The 13,097-nt window shown below is 43.4% G+C and overlaps 1 protein-coding gene across 4 annotated transcripts in view; it reads left to right on the forward strand.

Moving 5' to 3' along the window:
- The window catches only part of KIF13B (kinesin family member 13B), a 128,205-nt gene that overhangs the window by 36,638 nt on the left and 78,470 nt on the right, over window positions 1-13,097 (forward strand). For 3 of the 4 annotated variants that reach the window (XM_039383370.1, XM_027712435.2, XM_027712438.2), the window contains exon 3: window positions 12,478-12,493. In XM_039383370.1, coding sequence (XP_039239304.1) covers window positions 12,478-12,493 — 16 coding nt within the window. The remainder of the gene's footprint in view (window positions 1-12,477; window positions 12,494-13,097) is intronic. The other variant, XM_039383371.1, reaches the window with a different exon arrangement.

Below are 13,097 nucleotides of genomic sequence, written 5' to 3' on the forward strand. Positions count from 1 at the left end.
TCACAGTGGCTACATGAAGACTCGTTCACACGCAGCCCTGGGGCATCATTTCTTGTTATCCAACCCTGTGATTCCCTGTTCTGTGTGCTATTTTCCCTATTTTCAGCCCCTTTATATTGTACAAGTAAGGGGTAGGCACTAAATAACTGCAGAGCTGCTTTCTTACAGCACAGGACACTTGACCACACAATGAACTTCTAACTGACAAATTAATACAGCACATGTGTAATGTCCTGAAAAGGACTTTTTAAAATACCTACGATTACAAACAGCTTTTTGCTGCTGTGGAAGGGTTTAAGTCTCCTTTTGGGGTGGGTTTTTTTTTTTTGAGGGAGAGGTGTTGAAAGGGATTTCAAAAGAGAAGGCGTGCTGGGGAGATAAACAGCTCCGTGTCTCCGAGCAGCACAGGAAGCGAGTCGATGGTGTTGCTCCTGGGAAACTCTTAGAAGTAATTAGTGATAAGAGTGAGCAGGAGGAAATCTGGTTGGCAGCTGCAGCACATTCAGCAGAGCCTCTGACCTTGGCCTGTAGGTGCTTTGAGGCTGCTGGGGAAAGGTTTACCTGAATTCCCTTGGAAAAACTCAGTGAAATTTGCTGACAACCTGCAGGGTGTAACTTCTCATCACGTGGCCCGAGGCCTTGCATCCCTTCTTCAGGCACTGCTCAACATGTGATAGAAGTTGGTGATAGGCTGGAGGCCTCGTCTTTGCACTTTTTAGATGCCTCATCTAATTCCAGAGTACCAGGAGCAATCTCCCGGCCTCTGCTGTAGGGTGGGATTTGTATCCTCTTTCCAAACACTTCTCTGCCCCAGCCGTGGGACAACAGGAGAGTTGGCAGGAGCCAGCGAGTCCCTGGCCGGAATCCAGAGCCCAGGAGGTTGGTTGGCAGGGAAGTACATGGTGGGATTTAGGCTGACACAATTTATTTGGATAAAAGGGATAACTGATGGGGTGCGGTGCGTGTTCCACCTTGCTAAATATCTGCATTCTCTTGCCAGAGCATGAAGTGATAACTTAATCCCTGATTGCTTCTTACAGCACTGCAGGCCACAGGCTCTGGAGGAATGTTTGGCAGCCAAAAGTGATGTATGGCTTCACCAACCCCAGTTTCAGTGCCTATTCCAGCCAAGTCACTTCTGAATTAATTTGTGGCCAGATTCTTTTACACTTTCTACGCTGTAGCTTCAGCATTTGGTCCCACTGGTCACACTCTTCTGCTAATGCCTGTTACTCATTCCTATTTTTTCCCCAGCATGAATAAATTACCAACAGCAATGCACAAGCCTTTAAGCAGTTGCCACGTTGGTTTTGGGGGTGATGGGTGTTGGGTGCAAGTGTTTAGTGAAAGAATTTTTTGTACGTAAGAATAAATAAATACCGCTGGAACAGGAAGGATCTTATTCAAAATGATCTTCCTCATTAAATAGTGGATGATCTGATTCCCCAAATGAGAGCTTTCAGTTGGAACACGATGGGCCTGAAAGAACTGCAGTGCTTTGAAATAGTTCTGGGGTGTGTGTTGACTCAAGAATAGTTCACCAAATATTTCCTGCACTTAAAAATGACCACAGTGATTTGCTGAGGTGGGAGGGAGAAGAATAGACCAAACAGATGGGTAAGATCATATGGCCAAAAGACGAATTTAGGAAATTTAGGGGCTACACTGAATCAGCAGCACCTATTTAGGAAGAAATAACTTGGCTTTTACCACCAAAAACTGAAGAAATAGATGTTTCTTCAGTATTTTTTCAGTGCCTGGAGTCTCACTTTCCTTTTCACTCCGAAAATGCTATTTTTTTTGTCTTCAGAGCAAGTTCCTGATGCAGATCTGTGTGCTTTCATGCAATTCTAGGTTTAAGCAAATATTTAATTCTGCCTAGAGCACTGTGACATTTCTTCAGCGGTCCAGAGCCATTAGCAGGGCAGAGCCAGGCCATGGGAGCTGAGCTGTCATGGTGAAGGCTTGCCTGTAATTTTCATAATATGCTGTATTTTCCTCTTGCTTCTCAGCAAACAGGTCAATTATGGCTTATTTCTCATCTTCCTGCTGGGAAGGAAAAAGGGCTGATTGGAATGGGAGACTGAGGATAAGGATTTCTTTTCTAGGTCAGGCAGAAGAGAGCTTGGTGCAAAAATGTTGCCGTGAAAAGCAGTTCTTTCTACCCTACGTTTCTTTGGGACAAAGTCTGTAATTATTTCCTCATGCCAGGTACTCCAGTGGTAAGATTTCAGCCGTAAGGGCAGAGTTAGATGGGAAATTGGGAAGAAATCCTTCCCTGTGAGGGCACTGAGGCTCTGGCACAGGTTGCCCAGAGAAGCTGTGGCTGCTCCATCCCTGGAAGTGCCCAAGGCCAGGTTGGATGGGGCTTGGAGCACCCTGGAATAGTGGAAGGTGTCCCTGCCCATGGCAGGGGGTTGGAATGAGACAGAATTTATGATCCCTTCCCACACTGGATCCATGAGGACTTCTGGAGAGGAGGATCCAGGGAGACCTTAGAGCCCTTTCCAGTGCCTAAAGGGGCTCCAGGAGAGCTGGAGAGGGACTTGGGACAAGGGCTGGAGGGACAGGACACAGGGAATGGCTTCCCACTGCCAGAGGGCAGGGTTAGATGGGATATTGGGAAGGAATTTTTGGCTGGGAGAGTAGTGAGGTCCTGGCACAGGTTGCCCAGAGAAGCTGTGGCTCCCCTGTCCCTGGAAATGTCCAAGGCCGGGTTGGACAGGACTTGGAGCAACCTGGGCTAGTGGAAGGTGTTCCTGCCCATGGCAGGGGGTTGAAGTGGGATAATCTTTAAAGTCCCTTTCAAGCCAAATGTTTTCTAGGATTCCGTGATCTGGGCAGGTGAGGAAAACAATCCCTTCTTGGGATTGGCAGAACCATGATCTTGCAACTGCTGAGGGCGTTGGCATAAGTAGGGTGCTGAGTAAAAGGGCTTGAAACCTTCCCGAAGAAAAAGTAATGTATCAGTGTATGCCAAAATGCTTCAAATTTCTGTTGACATTCAACATATGGGAGATGTCACATGGATATTGGAATCACAGCATTGTAGAACTGTTTAGGTTGGAAAAGAACTTTAAAATCATCGAGTCCAACCCTTCCCCCTGCTCTGCCAAGCCCACCACTTAACCCTGTCCCTGAGCACCACATCTATGCATCTTTTAAATCCCTCCAGGGATGGTGATAAGGCTATTGATTGCTGCCTGCCTTCTTATCTTGGTGTTATCAGTCAGATTGTCTTAAATGGGTGGAGGAATATAAACAGCATTGAAAGAGTTGATTGGGGAGGGGGAGTCTGTGCTCTTGGGGAAGAGCAAAAAACAGAGTGACACATTATCCTTTTTTGAGAGATATAAACACTACTTTTACTACAACAGAATGTTTGAGGCTTCTAATATATGTCAGGATTTTTTTGAAGTGCTTTTTTTGAGATGACAGTGCCTCGACAAGCTGCCATTCTTGGACTCCCTTTTTACTGGAGTGGTTCAGATGAGTTGTGCTCTTCTTTCACCCTCCCAGGCTCCTTGGCAGTTGATGGAAGGTTTGAGTTGAGAGCACATAGATATTGTGCAACAACCTCTGGGTTATCCCTGCGATCATGGAATGTGTCTGTGCTGAAGTGAGGAAATTCAGGCAGTTACTGAACTTAGGAGCCAAGACAAATCACTTTTTTTATGCTAATGAGCAACCCTTCTTGCCTATGGCTCTTATCTTCTCCCTCTTCCCTGTGCACCATTAGACCAACATCATTTGTGGTTTCCAGTGTGTGAGGGCTTTTAAATACTGTTGGAGTCCCTCATTTGGAACTGGATCCAAAACAGGCTGTGAATAGACCTACCACATAAAAATAACACTCTCCTGGTTCTGGACACACCAAAAATAGCTCAGATATATAAATTTTGGCCCCATGCATGTGCCCAGACCTTCCCTCTTCATCAGCTGAAGACCCAGTGGTGCTGAAACTGCGCTGAGATTCAGAGAGTGACTGGATCCTCCATCCAGTGAAATTCCCAATCTCATAAATACACTGTGCATATACAAACCCCCCATTAGGATTGATTCCTTTACAAAATGCGGCCACAACAATGTTCTCTTTTGAACTGCAGCCACTTCAAACATTTTCTACTTGCTTTAATGCCTGGTGGATGTGTTAAAGAAGTCAGAGAACTGAGTCCAAGTCTCCTCAAAGAGGCATCACCCTTTCCAAAGAGAAGAGGGTGTTGTTCTTCACTTGGAGACAAGGCAGACTTGTGGAACCAAAAAAGATGGTGAAGGAAGTAATTTGACTTATTATTTAGGCCTCCAAGCTGGAAGGTGACTCCTGAGTTGTGGTGTGTGTGATTATCTAACACAAATTGCACGGACGGTCGTGAGATAAATGACTGAAAGTTCTTTGGGGATGTCAAAAAATGTCTGTTTGTAGATGTTGTACTACAGAGCTTCTTCATGGTGTAAATAATTCAGTGGAAGGAGAGTAGGCAGAGACACTTGAGCAGAGGAGACACCTCTTCTACACACTGTGTTTTAGAGGGAATTGGTGCCTATTTAAAAGAAATAGAAAACATCACCAAAATTTTCTGAATGCTCTCGGTGAACCATTTGTTTCCCTGAGTTGAAGAGTCCTTGTAGTAATGTTTGTAACTTGTAACTTTGCCTTAAGACAAGTTGCAGCTTGTGTTGCATGAGGAATTATCAACTTACCTACAAAAAAACCTAAAAAAACCCTTAAAATTCAGCATTGTACCTGTTCTCAAATTTGGGGTTCCTAACACTGTTTCTGTATTAATTGCACGTTAATTCTCTCTATTGCCTGGAACCAGGGTTCACAAAACCTTGGATTGGTTTAGTAAGAAATAAAAATCAGCAACTAGATCCTAATATCACAACCAAAAGAGTTTTCTGTGGGATTTTTTTGTGGGAGAAGGGAACTACAGAATCAGCTATTGGGTGCTGGGTGCTGTGGTGGGTGTTCAGGGTAGCTCTGATGATAGTCCTGAAGAATTCAGAATAAGATGTCAAACTCTGGCCTCTCGAGCTTGTTTCCTCCTTCTTACAGCCACACCATTAAGGGTTTGGGTTTTTTTTTCCTAATTATAAGTATGATGACTAATTCTAATGGCACAGATATCCTCACACAGCCACTGTACAGACTCCGTTGTGCCACTGAAAAAAAAAACCTTGGGAAAACACAGTTTTCTTCTGTAAAATACAAATTTCTGTAAAATACTGAAAGGATCTTTACAGCTTGTAATTATATCCACATCAGAAGGCTTTTCTGCACAGTTATCCCACTGGTTATCCAACCAGGTGTGGAGGATTTTCTCCAAAATGCTTCCCCATAATTTGGTAGCCTGAAATAGAACTCTCCTTTCTGAGTTCTCCAACTTTATATTTATCCTGTGCCTTGGGTGGGTATTTTAATAATTCCTTTTAGTGCCAACCCTTTGCTTTCCACAGTGCCCAGCAGATAATTCTGGGATTAATGCTGTGTGACAGTGGCTCGGCTAAAGGATATCCTGGATGTGAAACGCTGTGTGTGTTGATGCTGGAGGACAAGATTATCATATATAGATTATCATGTATTTTCCTGGACACCTGTATATTCCAGACACACATGTGCTGCTCCACCTGCCGTTGTTTTCCATTTGGGATCTACTGGAGGAGTTAATCAGCTGCCACATCATGAGGGGGCATTTTTTCCCCCTCTCCCTCCCGTGGTTATAAAAAGGTGGCCACATCCTCCTCTATTAAAAAATATTGGAATTCACAATAGCAATTGAAAGTTTGGGGACTGGCTGTTCACCAAACATTCTCTAGAGCACAATAGTATCCCGACATCCAAGTATTTACAAACAAAAGGATAAAGTTGTAATCCCCTTGTCATAACAGCAGCTTTATGGGATCCATGCACCGCTTGAATGTGGTCGGGCCTAAGCAGATTATTGTACCAACAATACAGAAAATTTAGCTCCCGGTACAAAATACCCCAAACCCACAAAGCTGCTGCTCAGCCCGAGTTCTTGGGGGGTTTAGGGCCTTTTTTTTGTTTGTTTTGTTTTGTGTTGTTTTGAGTGAGCTGGCAAAAATTAAGTTTTGTCAGTAGAAACTAAGTAACCGCCAACTACGCCTGGAATGCCTTGGAGCTCTGGAGGAATTTTCCAAGGAACAGTGATTACCTTTGTTCCTTTGAGCTACACAAGTTTAGGCTTTGAACTGTGTATGCTTTTTCACATGCTGCTTTTTTTTTTATTTTTTTAATGTGTTTTGGGATTTTGTTTTAAAGAGGCTGGTTTTGATTGCAAAAAATCTCATGCTCAAATAGGTTTTTTTCCCAGAGAGCTCAGTGTTGCTGTGGAAGTAAAACTGAGACTCCCTAAGAATAGTATTAATTGCAGGGTATCCTCCAAAATTGGAGTCTGCTGGGACTCAGCATTTTGCTACCACTTGGCCTAGGTGTAAAACTGGGGAAAGAGCATTTATAAACTGTTAAACCCAATACTCTGAAGCACTTTACAGTCTGAAATATTCTGGGAAAATGGATTTCTAGAAGCTTGAAGTGATCAAACTTGATTTAGTTGGCTTTTCCTCTCATTGTACACCTGGCAGCAGCAAAATGTGGTACAAGTTGTATTTGTGTGATATGCAGAAAGAGAGGAAACAGCCTCTCAATTAATTCTACTATTCCTTATCAGCTGTCAAACCACTGTCTTTCAGTTATGTCTGTGTTCGTAAAATAATGAAATTTATTGTCTACATTTTATTTCACCGTTGGCTGGCTTTTTTTTTTTTTTTTTTATACCAGGAAAGAAATTCTGCTGCTGAAATTTAAACAATAAAACTCTGACCATTGCAGTGGCTTTTCTAACTGCTGGGTCTTTGAAATACCTTATTCTGGATTCTTTATTCATACAGAATAAAACCAAAACACGAACTGCTAATTAAAGGATCTGCTTCAGAAAAATAACTGGGCTGCCAAACTTTAGACAAATGCAGAATCTTCCTGATGTTTTTTTTGTGTGCCTGAGTTGTTGGCCTTGAGACTTGCTGGTGCTAGAGCTCTTCAGTAATTCCTGCTGCACTTACCAACTTCTCTGGCCTTGGAAGCTCCTGTAGTACGGTGGAGGTTGGAACAAGATGAGTTTTAAGGTCCCTTGCAGTCTGTGATTCCATGAAAACAGTGTACAGGAGCCACAAAAGCAGTGAAACATTATGGTTTTCCATGCAGGTACTATTTTGGGCCATACTTAGCCAAGGAACAACTAAATCTGCCCAGTGTAGCAGCAGTTCTTTGCTTTCAGGGAATACTTGATATATGATAAAGTTGTGTGTGTCAGAACCTGGTGTAGTTGTTGTGCTCCTTCTATCTGCAACATATAATCAATAAAATCCCAGAATTCCCGAAGGGCTGAGGTTGGAAGGGACCTCTGGAGACCATGAGACGTTTGTCCTTTAGGTGCTGCACTGGAGTTTTTCCTTTGATTTGATACCAAGAGCAAATCTGAGGCTGCTTTTCCTTTTGTGTTACAATTCCCATGGGCACATAGGTGCAGTTGCAACATGGCACTTGCCTTCCAAATTCCCCTGGAAGCATGGAGCAGGCATCATGGGTGTGAGTGTTATAACAGGATCTGTGGGGTATGAACAGTCCACCAGATCCTGGATTTAAAACTATCAGAAGCGCAGTGGTTTGGACTATATCCGTACAAACTTCAAAAGAATGAACTTCCTACAAAGTGGAGCTGTTCCTGAATCTGAAGGGTAAATTACTGTGACACAGGATGCCAACTTTACTTTAAATAAAATGTGTGTGAATATGAGTTGATTTAAGGCAAACTAACTCAGCTGGGAGCAGAAAGATGTGGCTTTATGGAGTGATCTCTGGGAGACACCAACACCTTTCCCTGCTGAGCCCCAAGGAGTTTTTGCCCCTCAGTGTGTTTTTCTAGTTGTATTTTTAGCTACTTTGTAGAGTTTTTGCCAAGCAGCTCCTGCTGAAGGGCATAAAATAGCACTAATTACACTGGAATTTGATATGCTTGTTTTTGCAATGGTTATGGAAGATTGAAAGTGGAAGGCAATAAGAATTTTTGGAGATTTGCTGAGATTTTCATAGTTGGAATTGTTCCCTCTCTCTTTTTTTTTTTTTTTAACCTTCAAATTCATGTTATATTTTACTATTCCAGAACCTTCTGAAAATGACAAAAGGTTATGTTTCAGCTCCATAAATCCATCATAACCTTGTGCCACTGGGCAGTATCAACCAAATGTATAGTTTGGATGTTGTTGCAGTCGCTGTTGGCACAGGAAACGTTCTTTTTCAACAAAATACAGAGGAGAAAACCCATGCCTGGCGTGTCAGCTCATGTCCTACAGCCTCTGTACCTCTTTTCCCTGCTTCCTGCCTTGCCACCTCCCACCTTTTTCCTCCCTTTGCCCCATCTGCCCGTTTCTGATTTAGACAAGAAGGGAAATGTGCTGTGACTGATTTAGAGCATGTGCTGATTTGCCAGCTGGCTGCTATCTGGGAGCTGTGGGGTCAGCCAGACAGAAGAGATAAGGGCTGAGCTGTCCTTGCCTCTTCCCAGGCTTGGTTCACCTCTGCTCATCTGCTGGAGTGTTTTCCCCATGAGATTTGCAAAATCTCAGATGTACTTAAGCTCATTATACCTTCCTTCCCCTTTTGAACAGGGAAAAACTGATCTGGTGTTTTATTAAAATGCCACTAATCACTGTTATTGAACAGAGGAGTTTATTGTGTTTGAATATATAATTTAATTATTCTCTTCTTTAAAGAAACAGGAGCATATTGCACATATACTGATGGTCTCAGCTGGGACCTGCTCTCATTTTATCCATCTTTTTAAACTGTGCCTAAGATTTGTGGAGCCACCAGCATGTTTATAGGAAAACAAATGTGTCCTGATCAAAAAACTTGATCTGGACACATTTACACAGTGTAAGAGATAGTTTAAAAAGAAATGCTTAGTCAGTCTTCAATTTAATCTCAAAACAGCAGATATATTCATGGAATCACGGAAGGGTTTGAGTTGGAAGGGACCTTAAAGACCATCTTGTTCCAACCCCCTACCATTGGCTGCAACAACTAAAATAGTGTTAAATGGAGGCAGTTGTTTTAGAGTGTTCTTTCTCCCTTTTTAATTTTAGAATCAAATCAGATACATTAGACTCCCCCTGCTTCTGTTTGACATTGAGCTGAGAAGAGATAAAAGAGGGGAGCTGGCAAAAGAGAGCCCTGTCAGTCTGGATCCAGGTGAAAACAAGTAGCTGAAAACATCTCAGTGACATCCCTCAGTAGCTAAAAGATAAGTTTTCCCTTCCTGTCCTGGCTGTTTCTGCTGCACTCGAGATAGATGTGAATTGTTGGCTGTCAGCCAAGGAACCACAGTGAGTCCTGCCTGTCCCTTGGAATGGCAGCATCCTTGGGGACCATCACAGTCCTGATGTGCTCCTTTTCCCTCCCTGCCCTGCAGACACTGGTTTGGACGTGGCTCTGGTGTGAGCAGTTTGCAGGGACACAACTGTAGTGACCTTTGCTGCTTTAAAACTACTTACTCATGGTTCTTTGCTATTCATTACAAGTTGTCAGGGTTGGGATTCTCTGGGGTTTCTTGCTAATGCCAGCCTTATCCATAGGAAATCATGGAATCACAGAATGGTTTGGGTTGGAAAGGGCCTGAAAGATTGTCTCATTCCAACCCCCTGCCATAGGCAGGGACACCTTCCACTATCCCAAGTTGCTCCAAGCCCCATCCGACCTTTCCTTAAACACTTCCAGGGATGGGGCAGCCACAGCTTCTCTGGGCAACCTGTGCCAGGGCCTCCCCACCCTCACAACCAAGAATTTCTTCCATATATCTAACCTAACTTTCCCCTCTTCCATTTGAACCCATTACTCCTTTTCCTCTCCCTGCAGTTCCTGACAAAGGGTCCCTCTCTGGCTTCCCTTGAGGCCCCTTCAGATTCTGGAAAGTTGCTCTGAGGTCTCCACACAACCTTCTCTTCTCCAGGCTGAACAGCCTGAACTTTCTCAGCCTGTTTCCATAGGGGAGGTACCCCAGTCCTCTTATCAACTTCGTGGCCTCCTCTGGACTTGCTCCAACAGTTCCATGTCCTCCTTATGTGGGGGGCACCAGAACTGTACACAGGACTCCAAGTGGGGTCTTACAAGAGCAGAGTAGGGGGGAAGAATCACCTCCCTGTTCTTTACAAACATTGCTGTTATCCATGGTTTTTGTAGGAGACACTTCCCTGCTCTGTAGGTGATGCTGTTCTTAGTCTTTACCTTTTCATCACCCGTGGCATGGACTGTGGTGATGCACTTGGGCACAAACACCCAGCGCTCCCAGTGTGTCCTTGTAGCTAAAGAGCCTGCTCTGGGTGCCCTATTTCCCTATCTGTTCATTTCCCAAGGGATTTAGGATCAGGCTGGAAATCTTTTCATGGGTTTGTGGGCCCAGCACGCAGCTGCAGCGTTAATGGGTTGGTGTGTGCACAGCACAATGCTGTGCCATGCAGGCTGCACCCTTAATGCTTTCCTTGGGGAAACATTTGTCCCATTTATTCTCTTCGTGGTCAAAAGTGCACAGAACACAGCTCTGTGTAGCTGTGCTGTATCCTGAATTCTGTGCTCTGGGTTTCTTAGGGCTCACGTTTGGATTAAGCAAGACCAGGGACGTGGTTTTATGTGTTTGTGCTGCTCTAGAGAAAATGAGATACTTAGTTCAGACTAAATGCCTTAAATTAAGCTCGATGATACATAGCCCAGTATAATCCATCCTCTTAAAACTGGATATGTGATAGAACTTCTCAGATTAGATCCTTATTGCTGTTTTAACCCAAATACTCAATAATACGTCCCCTACTGGGGGCTGGAAAGATCAACTGCATTGTCACAATATAATCCCGCCTTGGAATTGGGCTGGGGAATGTGAGCACAGCTGCTTGAATGAAAAGCAGAGTCATATCTGAGTGCTAAACTCAAACTCTGAATCCAGGCTCGTTATTCTCTTTATTTTACAACAAGAATGCTCATCCTGTAGGAATAGGAATTAGCCTGCCCTGTCAGCAGGAGCTCCCCGAAAAGCCACTTAGCAGTTTCCAGCAAAGTCCTTCAGCAAAATGCTTAGTGGAGCACAGAAAACCATGAAAATGCTCTCGTGTCTCTCATAGAAGAATCCAGAAGGGCTCTCTGATGTCTCCTGTGTCTGGATCAAAGCCCTGGTGGAGGAGATTCCCTCAATACACCTCCTTATCTACGTCCCCCCCAGGAGCAACATAACAGTCCACACCAAACGTGCTGCCAAGGACCTTGGGAGAGCTTTTATTCCAACTGATCCAGATGGCAGGGGAAAAGGGGACATGCTGTTACTGCTGACATGAATGACCCTGAGACAGGGGGTGACCTTGACTTAAATAATCATCCTGCAGAGCAGGTCATGCCGACAGCTTTCCAAGGCCACTTTCGTTCCTGGTCTGTCACACACATACACACAGTAGATCCAGGCATGAGTAAAGAGAGGTGGTGGGTTTAATAAATAATTATTTTTGAGAGGCAATGATGAAATTACTATTTTTAAGCTCGCTTCTCAACCCATGTGAGCAGCAAGACTTCTGAGGGTAATCTTGTATGGCTCCCACGTCTTTCTCCTACTCTGTTCAAAAGGAATCAGTGTTGCTTGTCACAAGACTTTACTCGTTACTGATGTCAAGAGTTTCCTAATGTCACGTGGAATGTCCAGGACAAGGAAAATATCAGTGGTTTGTTGTGTGTTTACTGCTTTTTTTCCAGTCTCTGACATGCCTAACCTGGGTCAGGGCACTGACTGATGCTGTGAAAGGTCACTCCAGTGATTTTGTATTTGTTTGTTCAAAAACAAACAAAAAACCCCCAAACTTTTAAATTCTGCACAGAACAAATGAGAGGAATTGCTGTTCTCTGCTCATTCTTTTAGGGAAGCAAATGTTTGCTCTGCTGTCTGAGCAACCGTGAGAGAGCTGAGCTGGGCAAGGCCAAGGGTTGGACTCTGAAATTTCCTCTTGAATAACACTCCTGAAGTTCCTGTTCAAGTGGTTTTAGAAATTTTTATGTTGCTTGGGTACTTTGTTTTTTAAGAGGCAGTGACAGAGAGAGAGAGAGAGCTGTCACAACAAAAATAAACCTGGGAGAGAACAAGGAAGAGGTGGTGGCAGCATGAGGAAAATTAGTTGGTTTGAATTTAAAGCCACCTTAGAGCAGGATCTCAAATCTTCCTCCTAAAAAGGTTTATAAAATGACTTGGGGTCTGTAAGCAAGGAGAGATCTGAGGAGAAATATGAACTTTTAAAATGCAGCATTTCAGTGATTAGTGAAAGCATAATTAAGTTAAAATCACAACTAACAGACCTTGTTTCTGTTTTTTCTTTTCTTCCCCTGACCTTGTACCAAATCCTTTCTGCTCCTGATGCATTGGGGAACAGTAGGAGCCACCCAAAGGTAAGGGCTTTTATTGCAGGTTATATCAATGTGTGAAAATTGTCCTATCTCTTATTTATTCTTGGGTTATCCAAATATTAGAAGCATTTTGAAAACCAGCTCTGCCGTTGATCAACTGTTGAGTAAGAAACTCGAAGCATCTCCTTGCTGCGGAAAAGCTCTGAACAGCCTGTGCCAAAAAATGAGTCAGAGGAACAAATGAGAACATCCACACTCAGCATTGCAGGCTGTGAATGGAAGATACTTGTTCTTTGTAGGCTTTTAAAAGCATTTTCTGGTGTTTGTGTTAAAGCAAACTCGGTTTTTTTTCCTTACGATCCCATCACTTGTATTTGGTTTGAAGACGTCTCTCCCTGCCCTGGCATATCAGGATTCACTTTATTGATGTGGTCATGTAGCCAAGGATGTTTCACTAAATGTTCTGAAGGCATGAAATGTTTAAATAATACATTTATTTGTAAAATAAATTCAAAGTTAAAAAAAAAAGCCTTAATTTTAACTAAACGAGCTGTTGTCTCCTCAGTTAGAGGATATAAAATAACCACTTTTATCTCTTGGTGCTGGGACATCGTGTAGTATGGGGAAAAAAAACAATGTATTTTTG

Source organism: Pipra filicauda, unplaced genomic scaffold (genome assembly GCF_003945595.2).
Source record: "Pipra filicauda isolate LSUMZ 115617 unplaced genomic scaffold, ASM394559v2 scaffold307_size998922_pilon, whole genome shotgun sequence".
NCBI lineage: Eukaryota > Metazoa > Chordata > Aves > Passeriformes > Pipridae > Pipra > Pipra filicauda.